Here is a 21,962-nt window from a genome sequence, read left to right on the forward strand (position 1 = left end):
CTGTATAACCCATTGTAACTGTAGTCTTCTTAAGGTCTTTATATACCTCTGTATAACCCATTGTAACTGTAGTCTTCTTAAGGTCTTTATATACCTCTGTATAACCTATTGTAACTGTTGTCTTAAGGTCTTTATATACCTCTGTATAACCCATTGTAACTGTAGTCTTCTTAAGGTCTTTATATACCTCTGTATAACCCATTGTAACTGTAGTCTTCTTAAGGTCTTTATATACCTCTGTATAACCCATTGTAACTGTAGTCTTCTTAAGGTCTTTATATACCTCTGTATAACCCATTGTAACTGTAGTCTTCTTAAGGTCTTTATATACCTCTGTATAACCCATTGTAACTGTAGTCTTCTTAAGGTCTTTATATACCTCTGTATAACCCATTGTAACTGTAGTCTTCTTAAGGTCTTTATATACCTCTGTATAACCCATTGTAACTGTAGTCTTCTTAAGGTCTTTATATACCTCTGTATAACCCATTGTAACTGTAGTCTTCTTAAGGTCTTTATATACCTCTGTATAACCCATTGTAACTGTAGTCTTCTTAAGGTCTTTATATACCTCTGTATAACCCATTGTAACTGTCTCTCCTCTTCAGTACATGACACTAGAGGGAGAATGGAGCTCCTCAGTGCTTTACACTGTAGTTAGTATAATGATTTTCTGTGTTCCACTGATTCCTATTTGGTAGTCTATTAGGCAATTAGAGAAGTGGGTATTATGATCCTGAGCGTGCTTGAAGTGCACCAAATACGATGCTGCTGTGAGGTCATCAGGAAGGCTATGGCTGGACAGTAGGGTCTCAACAGCAGCTAACCCAAATCCCTTTATATCCCTCTCCCCACATCCCCCTTCTCCCTGACCCCAACCCCAACCCCGTTTCCATCCCCTCTTACCACCAGTCTCTCTTCCAGATCAGTCCAGACACTTCACCAGACAAGAGATGTCCTAATTATACCCTTTCCAATTGTACAACCCTCCCTCTCTCCCCTGCCCTCCCTCCCTCATCCCCTCGCTCTCCCTCCCTCCATCCTCCCCGCCTCCTCCTCCTTCCTCCAGACAATGGTCCAGAGGTCTGCATGACCAGCTAAGCTCCCTACAGGAAACACCTTCTCTTACAATGGCAGGGCACAATCAGTCGGAAGTTAGGCCAGACCCAGCTTCCTACACCTCCCTCATCCCCTTTCTCTCTTCTCCCCTCCCTTCCCGCATGGAGACAGAGGATCATTTTAGAAGGATTGTTTCAGACCCCCCTCTGTTAGTCAGCGACTCCCCATTGGGCAGTTTATGTTCTCTCTCTCCAATCAGTGTCATTGTCATCACTTCTCACTGTCAACTGCACAAAATAATGACCTAAGAGCGGTGGAGGATGACGGCTAGAGTTGTTGGACCTCCCACAAACAAAACAGCACAGTGAGGGTAGAACACAGCAGTGTAATCTAACCAAATCACAGATTAGCCTAGATCAATGATTTCTTATCAAATGGGAGTGATTACAGACACTGTAGGCCTATGAGTAGGATGGGACACATGGCTATGCCAGCCAACACTATCATTGTGTGAGGGATAGGTTAGCTAGATGATAAACAGGCCAGCTAACAGATGTATGAGTGAGACGGGACGGTAGGCTATACCAGTCAGCCAGCCAGTCCTCTGTCATTGTGTGAGGGATAGGTTAGCTAGAGACCAGTTAAAACAGCTCTTCAGTTTAAAGGGTTGCTGTTAGAGGAGAGAGGTTGTGAGAGGGCCGTCTGGGATACGAGTGTGTGTTTATGTGTTAGTAGAAGAGAAGGATTCCCAGGAGTCTATCCCCTGGCTGTCCTCCAAACAACCATTTCCCCTATACGATGCCACACACACACACACACACACACACACACACTGGGAATGGGCATTTGGACATTATTTCACTAATATACTATTTTTTCAGATATCCGGATAATACAAAATTAAAATAAACATCTCTTCAATCTCTTGACCAATCAGAATGACGCAATTGCACATGGCAGCGGACAGGCTGCTTTTCTCTGTAGTCTTTCTCTAAAACCAACAGGCTGCTTTTCTCTGTAGTCTTTCTCTAAAACCAACAGGCTGCTTTTCTCTGTAGTCTTTCTTTAAAACCAACAGGCTGCTTTTCTCTGTAGTCTTTCTTTAAAACCAACAGGCTGCTTTTCTCTGTAGTCTTTCTCTAAAACCAACAGGCTGCTTTTCTCTGTAGTCTTTCTTTAAAACCAACAGGCTGCTTTTCTCTGTAGTCTTTCTCTAAAACCAACAGGCTGCTTTTCTCTGTAGTCTTTCTTTAAAACCAACAGGCTGCTTTTCTCTGTAGTCTTTCTCTAAAACCAACAGGCTGCTTTTCTCTGTAGTCTTTCTTTAAAACCAACAGGCTGCTTTTCTCTGTAGTCTTTCTCTAAAACCAACAGGCTGCTTTTCTCTGTAGTCTTTCTCTAAAACCAACAGGCTGCTTTTCTCTGTAGTCTTTCTTTAAAACCAACAGGCTGCTTTTCTCTTTAGTCTTTCTCTAAAACCAACAGGCTGCTTTTCTCTGTAGTCTTTCTTTAAAACCAACAGGCTGCTTTTCTCTGTAGTCTTTCTCTAAAAGCAACAGTGATTTTCGCCATGATAGAACTGATTCTGTTACAAAGGGTTTTTCTGGTGAGTCTTTGCATTGATCTGTGTCAAGTCTTGTGGAAACTGTTAGGTGTCCCCAGTCATTGCTAGTTAAAGTAGGGCAAATAGCATCCCGATGTCCGGGCGGCCTGGACGGATACATGTGCAGCAGGAGCACAACGCATGGTTCTAAAAACTACATTCAAAAGTTTGTTTTATTAAATTAACTATTTCAAATGCATCATAGTATATCCTTGAAGCTAACAATGTCACAAGGATCATCTAATTTAATTTATAACAAAGCTTTTTCCATTGTCAAATTAGGACGATTTATATATATTTTTAAAATATGAACACACTCAAGAAACCGAATACTAATGTCCGTTAGGATACCCGGATAACCTTGTCCATCCCCAACACACACACACACACACACACACACAGCGTAAAAGTTCTACATTTTTACAAGGCTCCATGTTGCCCCACTAATGAAAGGTCACCACCATCACCCCTGCCTCGTTATGGTAATGAGTGAACACACTAGTGTAAACACACCGGAGGTCAGAGGGAAATCCTCAGGATATGCAGGTTAACAAGGTAAACACTGCTGAGGATGTGGAAATCCTCAGGATATGCAGGTTAACAAGGTAAACACTGCTGAGGATGTGGAAATCCTCAGGATATGCAGGTTAACAAGGTAAACACTGCTGAGGATGTGGAAATCCTCAGGATATGCAGGTTAACAAGGTAAACACTGCTGAGGATGTGGAAATCCTCAGGATATGCAGGTTAACAAGGTAAACACTGCTGAGGATGTGGAAATCCTCAGGATATGCAGGTTAACAAGGTAAACACTGCTGAGGATGTTAACCTGCATATCCTGAGGATTTCCACAAGGTAAACACTGCTGAGGATGTGGAAATCCTCAGGATATGCAGGTTAACAAGGTAAACACTGCTGAGGATGTGGAAATCCTCAGGATATGCAGGTTAACAAGGTAAACACTGCTGAGGATGTGGAAATCCTCAGGATATGCAGGTTAACAAGGTAAACACTGCTGAGGATGTGGAAATCCTCAGGATATGCAGGTTAACAAGGTAAACACTGCTGAGGATGTGGAAATCCTCAGGATATGCAGGTTAACAAGGTAAACACTGCTGAGGATGTGGAAATCCTCAGGATATGCTAGTTAACAAGGTAAACACTGCTGAGGATGTGGAAATCCTCAGGATATGCAGATTAACAAGGTAAACACTGCTGAGGATGTGGAAATCCTCAGGATATGCAGGTTAACAAGGTAAACACTGCTGAGGATGTGGAAAGTCCTACAGGATAGCTGTGGGTTTGATGACAGCATAACTGAACATATTGTGCTTGGCTCTAACGGGATAGTGTTCCAAACAACTTGATTAAAACCGCTTAATTATCAACCCTAACGAGCCAGAAGCACCCAAACACCATAATTCACACACACCCACGGGACGCTCACATCACACACAGTCACACACAGTCACGTGCAAACACACACAGACACAGCCCAGGCCAAGTGGATGAGCTGAGCTGACCTTGGATCTCTGCGTCTGTAAAACAAAGTTTAACAAGTCATCGCAGGCAAATACTGACTAGACTACTCCGCTTTGAACAACATTGACACAGCTGAACGACACGCAACACTACTGCAGCAGGAACAGGAAGGAATGCCAGTGGGATAGTGATACCTTCGTATCAAATTACAATGTAACTCCAATCCAATCAGCAGGACGACACCGTATGACCTCTGCCCTCTCATATCTGATACGTGTGTGTGTGTGTTTCAATCTAGGTGTCATGCATGTAGTTCTATAATAGCCACATAGATCGCCAACAGCTCCAGCATTTCCACAGTTGGCTAGATGTGAGAACAGTATTCTACTAACTATAGCCCTCCGTCACATGAAGTGATCTCTGTGAAATGAGCATGGCGGTTAATCCCCAATGACTGCTCCCCGGGTGCCGATGACATAGACGTCGGTTAAGGCAGCCTCCCGCCTTCTTTCTGATTCAGAGGGGTTGTTGGGGTTGTGCAACTGACCAGTGATCCCGTTTCCACTTCCCCCTTTCATTACAGAGTTCATTCATCACTCCATCTCTTAGTCTAGGCTACATTCTTTCATTTTGGAGTTCATTCATCACTCCATCTCTTAGGCTAGGCTACATTCTTTCATTTTGGAGTTCATTCATCACTCCATCTCTTAGGCTAGGCTACATTCTTTCATTTTGGAGTTCATTCATCACTCCATCTCTTAGGCTAGGCTACATTCTTTCATTTGGAGTTCATTCATCACTCCATCTCTTAGGCTAGGCTACATTCTTTCATTTTGGAGTTCATTCATCACTCCATCTCTTAGGCTAGGCTACATTCTTTCATTATGGAGTTCACTCATCACTCCATCGCTTAGGCTAGGTCATAAAGAAATATGTTTTAATTGTGTTTTAATAAATGATTAGAATACTACACTCCTGAAACCATAAGTCTGAAATCATGTTATTGTATGAAATTGATTAGTCATATGATTGTATGAAATTGATTTGAATCATTAGATTAGTATAATGCATGTAAGTGATTAGAATCATTTGATTATTATAATATTGTGTGTGGTTTTAGTCAGTAGAATAATAATATATCCTGGAGTATAGTTCTTCGTCAGAATCAACGTTTGGGACAATATGTCTAGTATCTTGATAACAGAATGTCTGTCTGAGCCAGATTCGGGGCGACCTTGGCTGGGACACTGAGAACTTCCCAGTCCCAGGTCTCTCCCTATCTTAGGGGAGGGCAGGAAGACGCTATTCTCACGGACTCCCCTAATCTCTATTGGCGGGCGGATTTGATGGTTTGTGTGGAAGTATGTGTGTCACTATAAATTGAAGGTCTTTGTACTGTGCACGTTAGAACATTCCGTGAATAAACATTTAACTATTGTAGACTGGGCCTCTGTCTGTTTCATTTCTATCAGTATCATACAAATCCTGATTGAATTACTAAGTCTGCTCTATTGGTTAATGAACAGGAGAACAGAATTCTTGTAACACTAGGCTACATTCTTTCATTATGGAGTTCACCCATCCCTCCATCTCTTAGGCTAGGCTACATTCTTTCCCACCAGCATCTGGAGAAGGTCTATTTTAAACACTACACGCCCTGGATGAAGAACATTCTTCTTGTCACAAATATTGAATTAATAGGTTACAACAAGGGACTCTATCCATTTAACTTCAGTCTATTTTATTTATTAAGTTTATTTGGCAACAAAACACCAGTCTCAGGGAATGAGAAGAGGGGCACTGCACCAGATCTAGCTGGTAGCTAACACCAGTCTCAGAGAATGAGAGGTGGGGCACTGCACCAGATCTAGCTGGTAGCTAATTTAGATCTGTAGTCCCCGCAATTCGTGAAGTAAACTGAAATGACAATTTCATTAAAACATTTCCTCAAAACAATTGAAATGGAATTTACCCCAATGCTGAATACAGAATTTAAATTGTGTGTTTTTGTTGAATGATGCTATTTACATGTGTACAAGTGTACTGTAGGCTAAATATTTCTATATTACAGTTGGTTGGACTTCTACATCAGCCCTCATTAATGTGGACCTGTCTGTTCTTCAGCCCCCCCCCATACTGTAACCCCCCCTCTCCCTTCATGTGCCAACCCTCCCTTCATGTGCCAACCCCCCCTTCCCTCCATCCCTCTCTCCTCCATCCTCTCCAGCTGAGTCCATGCAGACGTTTGTAGTGTAGTGCTCTCCTTTGTACTATTCCAGCCCTCCTCTGATAACAACATGTCCCAGTACCCACCATGCACCTGACTCCTGAGGGCTGGGGGGCCTATGGGGTTGGGGACCAGGTGCAGGGGGCAAACAGAGTATCCTCTCCTCTCCAGCAGCAGACAGGAAGGAACATTCAGCCTGTGTTCCCCTCTGCATCCTTTCTCCATTCTGACCTTTTAAATACAATGCCTGACTGGTAGTAAAAATAAATACACACCTTCGAGGCCAAATGACCTTTGCTGTGCTTAAGACAATGTCTATTCAACATTTACACAGTCCCATGGCAAAGGTTGGCATTGTAGCCTAAATCTACTGACATTCTTTACCTGACCCTGGCTTTGAATGTGGATTGATTTAATGAGGTACCAGTTACAGCCAATTGAACACTAGGATCAAACTCCCTCAAACTGTGTACATTACATTTCAACTGATTTCCAGCATCCAGCTCACTACAATCTGAATATTTTTATTTTCTAATATCCAATTTGTAGCTGCAGCGATGGGACAAGACTGTAACTCCCGTACGTACTCGGGAGAGGCGAAGGCCGAGAGCCATGCGTCCCCCGAAACACGACCCCGCCAAGCTGCACTGCTTCTTGACACACTGCTCGCTTAACCCGGAAGCCAGCTGCACCAATGTGTCAGAGGAAACACCGTACAACTGGCCTTGCCACAGGAGTCGCTACAGGGTGACAGGACAAGGACAACCCGGCCGGACAAACCCTCCCCTAACCTGGACGATGCTGGGACAATTGTACGTGGCTTCATCGGTCTCCCAGTCGCGGCCGGCTGCGACACAGCCTGTGATCGAACCAAGATCTGTAGCGATGCAGCTAGCACTGCGATGCAGTGCCTTAGACCGCTGCGCCACTCGGGAGGCCCTATAAAATCTGAACTTCTAATTAGCCCAAAGACCATAGGCATTATGGTAATAGTGTAGCTTAAAGCTTTATGCCTTCTGATGGGCTGGGTGGACAGGTCGTATATACACCCATCTAATCCTCTCAGATATACAGAAGTGGCTGAAGAGGGAGTTGATTTGTGATTCAGCATTAGACGTGTCCCTCTGTAGGGTGTGTGTTCAGGTCAGGACAAGCACCTCTTCCCTCAGGCTGGCTGATGCAATACAAGTGCAAAATAATCTTAGTCTATGTTCCAAATGGCAACCTATATTCCCTATGTAGTGCACTACTTTTGACCAGGGTCCATAGGGACACAGCCGAACTTCCCCTAGCTTTGGAGGTTGCCTGTCGCTTCAATCAAGGCAGGTTCTCTCTCTCCCCTTCCGTCCCCCTCTACCGCTCTTATTCTGTCCCAACGTCCCTCCATGAATTTCGTGACCTCGTGACTTGGGCTTGCTGACGTAAAAGTTCTCTCCAGGCTGCATCCTGGAGCGCATTGAAGCAGTGAAATAACTGTCTTCCTGTCTGTTTGTTTGTACTGGTCAAGAACAGAGGAGAGAAGAGCCTCAAGCAAAGCACACATTTTTTATAGACACTCTGCCTTGCCTCGTTCACCTTTGCTCTTTCTCCCCCCTCTCACCCTCAGTCCTAACTCATGTGAAACCACTAAACAGCCAGGACTTTGTGTTCTGAACTGGAGAGTCTACATATGGGCCAACATGGCTCTTTTCCAGACAACTACTGGGCTGGCATGTTACAATGGAATCAGGACTGTGTGACTGCTAATGGCACCCTATTCTTAAAGTGCACTACTTGTGACCAGGGCTCTGGTGAAAAGTAGTGCACTATTTAGGGAACAACGGGTGCCATTTGGGACACATCCATAGACCACACGAAAGATGAGACGTTGTAGACGAAACCTATTATACTCTATGTGCGGTACTTTACACCTGTGGTCTGGTTGTCGTTTAGTGGTGAAACCAAATGCTATTTGAAATTCACATCATCTTTACAGAGTCACAGAGCGAGCAGTCAGTGCATTAAATAAAGGGGCTTTAGTTCACCCTGTTCAGCTGAATATTGAAGGCTCAGGAAGACATCCTTTACAAAATGTCTAATAAAAAAAGGCCATTTCACAGTAACCCTTTGGGTGGAGTAAATTATTAATGATTTTCTGCAGCTGGATGAAAACCCAAATTAGACCTTAGGGTCAAATCTATTTAAAGATCATATCTCTTATGTAAGAAACCATTTCGCATCAACCACCTGCAGGTCAGAGCGATGAGGGCAGTTCATCTCTCAGAGCAGAGTTCACACAGGATCAGTGTTCAGGCTTCTATTCTATTTGTTTTCTACTATGTGGGTATGTTCATTCCAGAATGAAATTAGCGGGAAAACACTTGTCAAAAGCGCACAGCACATGCAATCGGTTTAACGTGACGGCGACAAATATCCATTCGAAATTTAGAAAGGGGGAAGATCTAAAGGATGCAACAACTATCATGGGCTGCTGATATAACTATGACTGTGCCTTTGGCTACCGGACAATGAAAGAAAGTTGAAAACCAAAAGAACATGAGAGAAATAGGCTACATGGTTTCAATGGTATATGGAAGTCTTTAGAAAATAATTGCCTCTACAGTTCTATGGTCACATCTTACTTTGAAGGAAGGTAAGTCGTGCCTCATAATATGAAAAAAAAAAAACTTCAGGTTTCAATCAAGTAAGTATAAGTTTTCAAAATGCATACTGCCTCCAGCCCATTGCAAAGTAGTGTGTGATGGGCTGAAGCCTACCGTTTTTTTTTTTTTTTTTTTTTCTTGGGGTGGATCAGCTTAATATTGCGGAAAGAATGTTGCTTCCAATGTAATTGTCTGCATCATTTCCAATCCCCCATATTTTTGGGGGTAAATATATATATCCATACACGTATGCATACATATACACATATATACATACCTATATAGACATACATACTTTTTTAAAGAATATCCCTTTATTATTATTCCCCGCAAACCCTACCACCGATCCCCCAATTGGAGTAAACATTTCTGTTTTTACCTTCAATTTATACATCTTATACACATTTTACAGACACAGTCTACTTTATAATAGTTCTCTCTTGTTTGTTCTTAGTCCTTCCTCTATTTCTGTTGTCCATCCAGTTTGATTTCCACTTGTAACTTAGCTATTTCACAAAAGCTCCGCACCTATACACATTTCACAGATCCCGTATGTCCTACATTGTTTATATTGTTATTAGTCCCACCCTTCAGCTCCACTCAACCCTTCCCATCAATCTTCCAACATTATACATTTCGGATTTTTATTTGCCATATATTTTTCAACTGTGCTGTGATGCTTCACAAAAGATTTGAATCTTCCTATTCTCATAGCTTCCTCGGATTGTAAATTAAAAATAAACATTTTTGCTAAAATAATTATTATATTATTGATTGATTGACAATGGCTTTTCAAATCCCCCAGTATTGCTATCTGTAGCGTTAGTTCTACGCAAATGTTGCAATTCTTCAGCCATTCCTGGACCTGTGACCAAATACGAGCTACATACGGACAATACCAAAATAAATGATCTAATGACTCTGCCTCCTCACAGCAGAATCTGCAGAGCTGGGAAGATTGTATCCCCCATATATACACTGCTCAAAAAAATAAAGGGAACACTTAAACAACACAATGTAACTCCAAGTCAATCACACTTCTGTGAAATCAAACTGTCCACTTAGGAAGCAACACTGATCGACAATAACATTCACATGCTGTTGTGCAAATGGAATAGACAAAAGGTGGAAATTATAGGCAATTAGCAAGACACCCCCCAAAACAGGAGTGATTCTGCAGGTGGTGACCACAGACCACTTCTCAGTTCCTATGCTTCCTGGCTGATGTTTTGGTCACTTTTGAATGCTGGCGGTGCTCTCACTCTAGTGGTAGCATGAGACGGAGTCTACAACCCACACAAGTAGCTCAGGTAGTGCAGTTAATCCAGGATGGCACATCAATGCGAACTGTAGCAAAAAGGTTTGCTGTGTCTGTCAGCGTAGGGTCCAGAGCATGCAGGCGCTACCAGGAGACAGGCCAGTACATCAGGAGACGTGGAGGAGGCCGTAGGAGGGCAACAACCCAGCAGCAGGACCGCTACCTCCGCCTTAGTGCAAGGAGGTGCACTGCCAGAGCCCTGCAAAATGACCTCCAGCAGGCCACAAATGTGCATGTGTCAGCATATGATCTCACAAGGGGTCTGAGGATCTCATCGGTACCTAATGGCAGTCAGGCTACCTCTGGCGAGCACATGGAGAGCTGTGCGGCCCCACAAAGAAATGCCACCCCACACCATGACTGACCCATCGCCAAACCGGTCATGCTGGAGGATGTTGCAGGCTGCAGAACGTTCTCCACGGCGTCTCCAGACTCTGTCACGTCTGTCACATGTGCTCATGTGCTCAGTGTGAACCTACTTTCATCTGTGAAGAGCACAGGGCGCCAGTGGCGAATTTGCCAATCTTGGTGTTCTCTGGCAAATGCCAAACGTCCTGCACGGTGTTGGGCTGTAAGCACAACCCCCACCTGTGGACGTCGGGCCCTCATACCACCCTCATGGAGTCTGTTTCTGACCGTTTGAGCAGACACATGCACATTTGTGGCCTGCTGGAGGTCATTTTGCAGGGCGCTGGCAGTGCACCTCCTTGCACAAAGTCGGAGGTAGCGGTCCTGCTGCTGGGTTGTTGCCCTCCTACGGCCTCCTCCACGTCTCCTGATGTACTGGCCTGTCTCCTGGTAGCGCCTGCATGCTCTGGACACTACGCTGACAGACACAGCAAACCTTTTTGCCACAGTTCGCATTGATGTGCCATCCTGGATGAACTGCACTACCTGAGCCACTTGTGTGGGTTGTAGACTCCGTCTCATGCTACCACTAGAGTGAGAGCACCGCCAGCATTCAAAAGTGACCAAAACATCAGCCAGGAAGCATAGGAACTGAGAAGTGGTCTGTGGTCACCACCTGCAGAATCACTCCTGTTTTGGGGGGTGTCTTGCTAATTGCCTATAATTTCCACCTTTTGTCTATTCCATTTGCACAACAGCATGTGAAATTTATTGTCAATCAGTGTTGCTTCCTAAGTGGACAGTTTGATTTCACAGAAGTGTGATTGACTTGGAGTTACATTGTGTTGTTTAAGTGTTCCCTTTATTTTTTTGAGCAGTGTATATAACATTCTATTAGTTGCAAGAATTTTGTACAGTAATTTAAATTGAAAAATTCGAAGTTTTGAATCTGGCGTTGTTTTGCGTATCAATTCATAAACCATGTGCCATGGAATGGGTACATCGAAAATCTCTTTCCAACTATTTTGCAATTTATATGGCACAGCTGTCAGTTTTTTGGTCCTTAAATTAAATTGGTATATGTTTTTATTTATCACACTTTCTTTAACCATTTATGTTCTTTAATATAGGGCCGACATACAAGTTCCTTACTTTTTCCCCTTCTACTTGCCTCTTCCATTTTTGTCGTAATGCTGCAATTAATTGGTTGTAATTTTGGGTAGAGCAGACATTTCCATATGTCTGTGTTAGCTGCATGTGTGACATTACTCCACCAGTCCTATTTATGATATCATTCACAAAAATTATACCTTTTTTAAACATTTCTTCGATAAATAGTTTTTTTTATCAATTACTATATTTGAATTTAACCACAAGATTTGTTGTACTATTTGTTCCGTCCTTTCAGGTGGATTAAACTGAAATTGCAACCAACTTTCTAAGGCTTGTTTAAAAAATAAAAGATATTTTGGAGATTATTTCCTTTTCAAACAACCGAAAGTGAGCAGGTGTAATCTGAATAAAGGGGAAAAGGCCCTTCTTGAACATAGGATGAGACATTCGTACCAATTTACTAGAGAACCAGTTTGGATTTAAGTATAACTTCTGTATGACTGATGCCTTTAGTGAGAGGTCTAATGCTTTAATATTTAATAATTTCTGCCCTCCGAATTCATATTCGTTATATAAATAGGCCCTTTTAATTTTATCTGGCTTGCCGTTCCAAATAAAATTGAACATTTTTTGTTCATATAATTTAAAAAGCAGGTCACTAGGTGTAGGCAAAACCATAAGCAAATAGGTAAACTGTGATATGATTAAGTTAATCAGGGTGATTTTCCCACAAATAGACAGGTATTTTCCTTTCCATGGTAGCAAGATCTTATCTATTTTTGCTAACTTTCTATAAAAATGTATTGGAGTCAGATCATTTCTTTCTTTTGGGATTTGTATACCGAGTATGTCCACATCTCCGTCAGACCATTTAATTGGTAAACTACATGGCAATGTAAAATGTGTATTTTTTAGTGATCCAATACGTAATATGGTACATTTATCATAATTTGGTTTTAATCCAGAGAGGATAGCAAATGTATCTAGATCCTCTAAGAGGCCGTGGAGAGACTCTAGTTGTGGTTTTAAAAGAAAACATGAATCATCAGCGTGCAATGACACCTTAGTTTTTAGGCCCTGGATTTCTAATCCCTTAATATTAATATTTGATCTAATTTTAACAGCTAACATTTCGATGGCAATAATAAATAGATATGCCGATAGTGGACAACCTTGTTTTACTCCTCTAGATAGAAAGTTTAAAACTGAGATGTAGCCATTATTTACTATTTTACACCAAGGATTACTATACATAATTAACCCATTTTATAAAGAGATTCCCCAAAATTGAAATATTCTAGGCATTTATACACTGCTCAACAAAAATAAAGGGAACACTTAAACAACACAATGTAACTCCAAGTCAATCACACTTCTGTGAAATCAAACTGTCCACTTAGGAAGCAACACTGATTGACAATAAAATGCACATACTGTTGTGCAAATGGAATAGACAAATGGTGGAAATTATAGGCAATTAGCAAGACACCCCCAATAAAGGAGTGATTCTGCAGGTGGTGACCACAGACCACTTATCAGTTCCTATGCTTCCTGGCTGATGTTTTGGTCACTTTTGAATGCTGGCGGTGCTCTCACTCTAGTGGTAACATGAGACGGAGTCTACAACCCACACAAGTGGCTCAGGTAGTGCAGCTCATCCAGGATGGCACATCAATGCGAGCTGTGGCAAGAAGGTTTGCTGTGTCTGTCAGCGTAGTGTCCGGAGCATGGAGGCGCTACCAGGAGACAGGCCAGTACATCAGGAGACGTGGAGGAGGCCGTAGGAGGGCAACAACCCAGCAGCAGGACCGCTACCTCCGCCTTTGTGCAAGGAGTAGCACTGCCAGAGCCCTGCGAAATGACCTCCAGCAGGCCACATCATGCGTGACTCCATCATTTGTAACAAGTTTTAATACGTTTTTTTTTGGTAGCATTTCTATGTTGAAGATTGAAAAAGAATTTGGTGCATTTTTCCCCATATTCCATCCAGTTTGCTTTATTTTTTATAATATATTACACTGGATCTTTCTTGAATAAGTTCCTCCATTTCTTTTTGTTTTTCCTCTAACTTATTCTGTGCCTCTAAGGTACCGTTTTTATTGTTATCTAACTGTACTGTTAGTCCTTTAATTTCCTTTGTTAATATGGACTCTTTTGATCTAAATTGCTTTTGTTTTATAGATGAGTACTGAATTGCATGGCCTTTAAAAGGCACACTTAAAAGTGTCCCATACAATATGGGGATCTGCTGTACCTATGTTATGTCTAAAAAAGTCAGTTATAAATTCTTCTGTCCTAGTTCTAAACAATTTATCATCTAGTAGGCTTTGATTAAATTTCAAATATACTCGCCCACATGGAAATTCTGTAATTGAGTAATATATATGCCAATTATGTGATGGTCCGACCGCATTCTGTCCCCTATCAAACACTTTTTAACTTTTGGTGCCAGAGAGAATGATATAAGAAAGTAGTCAAGGCGACTAGCTTGATTAAGCCTCCGCCATGTATATCTCACTAGGTCAGGGTATTTAAGTCTCCATATATCCACTAATTCCAATATATCCATGACATTCCTGATTTCCTTAAGTGCCTGAGGGTGATAGTTTGTAGTGTGATTTCCTTTCCGGTCCATAGAGGTATTTAAGACATAAAGCCTACCGTTGCCCATAGGCACTTAGCGAATGGGAAGCGTGTTAATTATGCAAATTACCACGAGGAATAAGATTGGTAGCTCTTTTTAATCGCGGCCATGAAAACGTGTATTTTTTTTTTTATATATACATCTTTTTTTACGTGATGGCATTTAGATTTGTTGCGCAATGATTGGTCTTATAAAAGCACGTTTCACTCCAGCAGCAACGAACAAGCTGTTTGAGAAGCTGTAGCAGCAGCTCTCGTGCTGTCTGACAGATTTTCCGCTCATAAGCTCTGTATCATTGAAAATGAAACGCAAAATGCACACGAGCCAATTTAATTCCACTAAGTTATGCAAATTAACCTATAGAACTATAAGCATGACCGGTCAAATGTATTTACATCGACTGGCGTTTCCATCGATGAATAGGCGGGTAGGGTGTCAAAAGCCAGCTATTACCAGCTAGGGCTTGGCAGTATACCGTATTTGACAATATAACAGTATTGATGCACGGACCGGTTTGGGTATTTCCTTTCCTACTATTGTCACGCCTGCTCCCGCTCCTTCTCTCTGGCGCCAGGCGGCCCTTCATTACGCACACCTGTCACCATCATTACGTGCATCAGCGCTCATTGGACTCACCTGGACTCCTTCACGTTTGTTGATTGCCCCTCTATATCTGTCTGTTCCTCGGTTAGATCCCTGTTTCAGCATTATAGTCATTTTGTTTTCCCCTGTCCAGACGCTGTTCGTATTCTGTTCCTGTCCGTGTTTCATTAAATGTTCCCTCCCAGTACTTGCTTCTCGTCTCCAGCGTCTCTACTCACAACTATAACCTACTATGTCAGTTTTTATAGTTTACTCAGTTTACTACTCGAGTCATCTTTATCCCGCTCATCCTGCTGTATGCCACTAACTACACAAAGCCCTGCCCCGTCACTCAAGAGGAGCAGTTCCGACCACGGAGTCACAAGCACTTTCTTGCATGGTCAGATAGACACAACAAGATGTTGGTGACATGATGCTTTCCACGAGCGTTCTACAATTACACTTTTAGTTTGTGTGGCTTACGATCTGCAAACTACTGTCTGCTAGTTTGTCTTTTCTTAGCAAGTTGTTGCTAAAATAAATTGTGTTAGCCGCTAATGCTAATCACTAGTTAGTTGGCTAGCTAGCTTGCTAAATGTACAAGGGTCAAAGAGCAAAAGTAGCTTGCTCAAACAGTTCACCAAATAACTAAGCTTAGATTTTTTGCCCATATCATGCTGATATGATAATAAAAGTGCAAGAAATGCAGAAGTGGTTGAAATTGCAGAATAATTTGTTTGGAGGGATGGGTTGGATTGAACCGTATAAAACAATCAGAATGGAGAAAGCCCCATTGAAATAACTTATGATTTATGTGTTGCCACCCTAGGGTCATGAACTACTCAAAAATAATATTTAGAACTTTTATTATTCATTTATTTTTATAATCACCAAAAATATTTGTATATAATGTTTTGGCCATATCGTCTAGCCTTATTACCAGCTGATGAAAACACTGCTGTGTGTGAGTGTACACGTAGGATAAAGGAGTGTTTAGTGTACTGTATGGAAAATAGGGTGTTCTTCTCTTCTGCCCTGACAGAGCATGTCTAAGAGGAGGACTAATATATTCTAGAACCCAGAAAAAACACGAGTATAGCTACTATACAGACAAAGACAGACAGACAGAGCCTTGTGTGCCTTGCTTTAAATAAAGACAAAGCCATGCCCCCCCCCCTCACTCACTTACATTCAGAAGAGGAATTCAAGGCCTGGGGCTAGAAAGAGAAAGTAGGATAAAAGGAGGGATAAAGAAAGAGAGAGAAGATTCAACATGGAAGAGTATCATAGCAGCACAACATCATTCTCTTCCTAGTTTGTTCACTTACCTAGTTACCATGTTGTGCACAGGAGATGCTCCCATTATATTGGTCCCCTTTGGCTTTTTCGGGTTCAACTTTGGTTTACTGAGCCATGCCACCCCACACATACCCCTCTGGGTATCTGTCCTGGTCCTATGTCAATCAATAGTCCATGTGCATTTCATTTCCAATACAGTTTCACATCTGTGAAGCTGCAGCAGTTGAAACTTGGAACACTAGAACTTTCATCTAACAAATGTGCAGCCATGCACTCTGGGAGTTAGAGTTCATGTCAACAACTGAAGGGGACATTGTGCATTCTTTCTCTGCCAACACTTAGGCTAAGGTTTTATTTTGGGATTTTGTGAAATTTGCCTAAATCAATGATAATCTTGAATATAGGTTAAACATCCCCCTAATTGATATTATTGATGATTTAATCTGGCCCAGATTCTCTACATGGAATAGAAAGCTATGAATAAGTAAAGACAGGCTAAATAGAGATTTAACACAGAAAATAAAACAATAAATAAGATGATTGCAATGGCTTGAAACGCCTCCAATACAGTCAACATTTGCCTTAAATTAGAGGAGACTAAATATCACCATCTGCTAAAAGCAGCCCAATAAAGAAGAAATGGAAAATAATAAAACACTACCTTTAGAAGACAAAGTTTCCATTCCAGACAGTGGCACCATAAAGGGTTTCAAATGACAGACTCCATAAAAAGAGGTAGGGGTAAAACACCCACTTTCCAATATTGGGCATTGCCAGCTGCTGGAGGACTAGGTTGGGCGCAGACAGGGAGGTTCCTTCTCTACAGATGGCAAAGGCAAACCATATTGGCAGACATAGCTCAAGCAATTTCTACATCAAATTCTAAAATTATTTTAAGATGCATTATCTTTTGTTTTGGCATAGCCATTCTTCATAGTAGGGTGCAAGGTGCATAGCGGGCTTGAGCGATAAGGCACATGTCAACCACCATGCTGCTTGAATCCATGTAGCACATCCACTAGCAACACTTTCTCCCAGCTGAAGGGAGTTAGGTCAGGAGGTTAAAGAGAGTTGTGTAGGTGATATTGTAGTAAGGCAGCAAGCTCAGCTCCTTCATTAGACAGTAGCATTCTAGAACTCCTGAGTGACATCACCCTGATGTTCCAAGTTCCAACTAAGCAGAGGGCAGCATAGCCAAGAACAGTACCAGACCTCGCCCAGACCAGACCTCATCACTTCCTGCACCAAAACTGTTATTATACTTAGTTACCCACTCACTCATAATGCAGACCAACCCACACAGGTCTCTTCACGGACTGTTCTCTCAGGGCTAGCCCTATAATCAACTAGGATATTCCCAGTAAAACTGTTACTATAGTTGTACTGTAGAAATATATGAATGCAACATGCAACAATTTCAAAGATTTTACTGAGTTACAGTTCATAGAAAGAAATTAAACAATTGAAATAAATTAGGCCCTAATCTATGGATTTCACATGACTGGGCAGGGACGCAGACATGGGTGGGCCGAGGAGGGCATAGACCCACCCACTTGGGAGCCAAGTCCAACCACTGGGGAGCCAGGCCCAGCCAATCAGAATTAGTATTTCCCTGCAAAACAGCTTTATTACAGAAATAAATACTCCTCAGCTCCCCCCTCCCCCCAAAGACAATCACACAGGTGAAGAAGCTGGATGTGGAGGTGACGTGGTTACAAATAAAAATCTAAAAACCAGGAAAAATACAACAGAAAAAACATCACAGATTTTATAGGTCCCACCTTAGAATTATTTATTAACCAATATTTTACCAGGTATATTGACAGAAAACATTGGGTTATACTTTCTCTTGTACACTAAGGACCTGTGGAAGAGTTGTAAAAAATAAATAAATTGTAGCTCGCATTATTGTTTCATTTTTTAAAGTAGCTCTCATGCTAGAAAAAAAGTTTGAGACTCTTGCTCTATAGCCATCAAGTATATTATCTGGCCTTGCTGGACATCTACGAACGTTTGAACGTCCTGAAACCCAATATAGCCAGAAGAGGACTGGCCAAACCTCAGAGCCTGGTTCCTCTCTTAGGTTTCTTCCTAGCTTCCTGTTTTCAATGGAGTTCTCCTAGCCACTGTGCTTCTGCCTCTGCATTGCTTGCTGTTTGGGGTTTTAGGCTGGCTTTCTGTATAACACTTTGTGACAACTGCTGATGTAAAAAGAGCTTTATAAAATACGATTGATTGATATCGATCTAGACTAGTCACTGACTGTTGTCAGTTATAGCTACAGTATCAACCCCATACAGCATCAACCCCATACAGCTACAGTATCCCCAGCATCAACCCCATACAGCTACAGTATCCCCAGCATCAACCCCATACAGCTACAGTATCCCCAGCATCAACCCCAGGCAGCACTACAGGTAAACACGGTGCCCCAGGCAGCACTACAGGTAAACACGGTGCCCCAGGCAGCACTACAGATAAACACGGTGGCCCAGGCAGCACTACAGGTAAACACGGTGCCCCAGGCAGCACTACAGTTAAACACAGTGCCCCAGGCAGCACTACAGATTAACACGGTGCCCCAGGCAGCACTACAGATAAACACGGTGCCCCAGGCAGCACTACAGATAAACACGGTGCCCCAGGCAGCACTACAGATAAACACGGTGCCCCGGGCAGCACTACAGATAAACACGGTGCCCCGGGCAGCACTACAGATAAACACGGTGCCCCGGGCAGCACTACAGATAAACACGGTGCCCCGGGCAGCACTACAGATAAACACGGTGCCCCGGGCAGCACTACAGGTAAACACGGTACCCCGGGCAGCACTACAGGTAAACACGGTACCCCGGGCAGCACTCCAGGTAAACACGGTGCCCCAGGCAGCACTACAGGTAAACACGGTGCCCCAGGCAGCACTACAGATAAACATGGTGCCCCAGGCAGCACTCCACCCAACTGTGTAATGAAAACTTCACGCCACCACCCACAGTCTCAGTAAAACATGACTTGTTTCCCTCCCTCTGTGCGCATGTGTCTGTGTCACCTCCCTGTGTGTTACATAAAAATAAATACATTAGGGGCAATGACATGACTCACCAAAGAACAGCTAACCTTGTAAAAGAGGCAGTGTTATACAGTATGTCATATAATGGTATTTGGTGCTCATCTGAAATTGTATTTGCCTGCTGTATGCTTCCAATTGCCTGACTTGAGGGACTCTGCATTGGCCCATAGGATGAGCAGCAGCTGTGATGTGCACAGCCTATTTTGCTGTTACAATATAACAGACACTTCCACTCCCTAAATTGATTTGGACCCCATGGAAGCTTCATGCACTGTTAGGTGGTGATGTGTGTGTGTGAGATGTAGTTAGTTCGAGACAGGATGAGAACTAGCCAGGAATAATTGTTTGTTCCATGCTGCTCGCAAAACAACACACACAGACACACACAGTACACCTAGCAATCAGGTGACTGATTTTTATCATGACATCAACTTATATATGATGTGTGTGTGTGTCCGTGTGTTAATAAATCAAGTCTCTACACTGCCCAAGCAGATGTTTGTTATCTTTGTTTGTGATCTGGGCATATGGTTGAGATGGAACAGCAGGTTTGGAACTGACCCAGTTTGACTAGAACATAAGGCCGCACACTGCCTCCCTTCATATTGAACATTTGGCATTATCACATACTTGGCACTGACCAAGCAAGCAAGGACTGACTGTGCAGCAACCTCCAAAGCCACCTGCCATACATGTGTATATCCCAAGCACAACACGTTTACTAGGCTATGTCATAGTTCAGTGTCAGAGATTAATCCAATATTTGGGGAATTTTAAATCATTTTGAATACATACATGGCAAATGTCCCACATACTGATAAGGAAGTTTTTGTGAGATTGAATGGATGTTTTTCAGGCACTAGTCTTATCCTCTATTGCGACTAACGTAATTACACTGCAACGTATTAGTCCATTAAAACGGTTGTTCTAAAAATGGGTTACTCTTATTTTAGGAATGTCCGGAACGTGACAGGATTAATACTATAGGACCATAAGGGTTTAGAAAAATAAATCTAATTGAGTACATTTACAAATCCAAAGTAATTTAACTTATTTGATAAATTAGCTATTAAAAACAGCTATAATGCTACTGTTTATACATGTTGGTCCTCCTTGATAATGAACAGACACTTTGTAGCTAGCTTTTGTAAACCATGACAAATTGCGGCAATTTCTGCCAACAAATTTTGTGATTTTGGGTATGGATATTTTCTACATTATTCTTTGTATAAAACACCACTTTAGCTAGCTGAAACGGGATCACCTAGCTGTAACGTTAGCAGGTTGCACTGACTCTTTGCATAATTTCCCACGGGTGTTATTTCGCTAGTAAATCTCAGCTAACCATGTGTACCAGAAACAACGTGAGATAAGAGTCAGGAAATCAAGTTACTTACCAAAATACACTGTCTTGTCACACTTCGGACACTTTGAAGCCATGTTGCGATGGTTTTATCGACGAAAGACCAGAGTTCTGTGTCCACGTTCTCTTTCTATCTCATTCAAGCGTAAGTGCTTCTCTGTTCGCTGAAGCTGAGAGCATCTCTTCACATCACCACGCAGCATTTACATAAACCCCGCCTCTTGCACCTATTTGGTCCGGCTCACCGTCAGTCACAGATAGGGCGGGAGAACAGAGCACTCTGTCTTTCCACACGCCCACTTTCCACTTTTCTTTTTTCCACCCGGCGAGTAGGCAGTGGTTGGTTGAACCACAATGCGCTCTTTCACTGGAGACTTATAGCTCTTTTTTAGGGCATGCATGATGATGGCAGATGTTGACATTTGAAATCATTGTGCTGGCATAATGAATTAATGGTTGATCTGAGTCAGAAAGATGGGGGTAATAGATGAGATTTTGTTTTACTTGTTCAGGGAAGCTTAGTAATAATATAACATGTATTTCATGACCAGTGCCCTGACATTTGACTGTTCAATCTGTAAACTCCATACAAACACGGGTCATGTTATCTGTATTCACATGGTATGCCTACAAGCAGCTGTTGAATGAACACATATGCTCCCCTCTCTGACTACATAACATCTTTGGCTTTATCTTTCACCAGAGGAGGAAGTGCATGTATTTCTTTCCAAGCTACATAACTGTTAGTTAGCTCACGCATTCACACAGTGCTGTCCTGTCTAGGCCCTGGCCTCTTGGTGACATTCTGCAGGTCCCAACCCAAGAACACCCACATTCTCCAAGTGGAAGCTATTTCCCACAGCCCTGTGAGTTTCCCAGATGATTAGCAGCGTGCCTCAGCCTGTGACCACTTCATCTTATCTCACTCCAAACTCACTTACTGTTTTTCTAACCGTCGGGCTGTCTGTCTGTCTGTCTATCTGCTGAGTGTCTGTCTCACTTTGTGTGTGTGTGGTATGTTGGTGGGTGTGCGTGTGTGTGCCAGAGAGGACATGACTTCATTACCAGTCCGTCAGTCCCCTCCATCACGTTGCTGTGGTTGCAGGTCTGTGTTCAGCTCGGTGCTCTGGCTCGGAACAGGACGATTGTCAGAAAGGTTCGGAGAGAGTTGGAATTAAGGGAAAGACAGGAGGGAAATTGAGGCGAAAGGAT

The 21,962-nt window shown here is 42.5% G+C and overlaps 1 protein-coding gene across 1 annotated transcript in view; it reads right to left on the reverse strand.

Moving 5' to 3' along the window:
- Nucleotides 1-20,926, reverse strand: part of LOC129813133 (cysteine-rich protein 2-like) — a 30,864-nt gene extending 9,938 nt beyond the window's left edge. Inside the window, exon 1 of the mRNA XM_055865340.1 lies at nucleotides 20,785-20,926. Within this exon, the coding sequence (XP_055721315.1) occupies nucleotides 20,785-20,827 (43 nt within the window). The 5' untranslated portion in view covers nucleotides 20,828-20,926. The remainder of the gene's footprint in view (nucleotides 1-20,784) is intronic.
- Nucleotides 20,927-21,962: the final 1,036 nt, after the last annotated feature.

The sequence above is a fragment of the Salvelinus fontinalis genome, chromosome 16 (assembly GCF_029448725.1).
Source record: "Salvelinus fontinalis isolate EN_2023a chromosome 16, ASM2944872v1, whole genome shotgun sequence".
Taxonomy (NCBI): Eukaryota; Metazoa; Chordata; class Actinopteri; order Salmoniformes; family Salmonidae; genus Salvelinus; species Salvelinus fontinalis.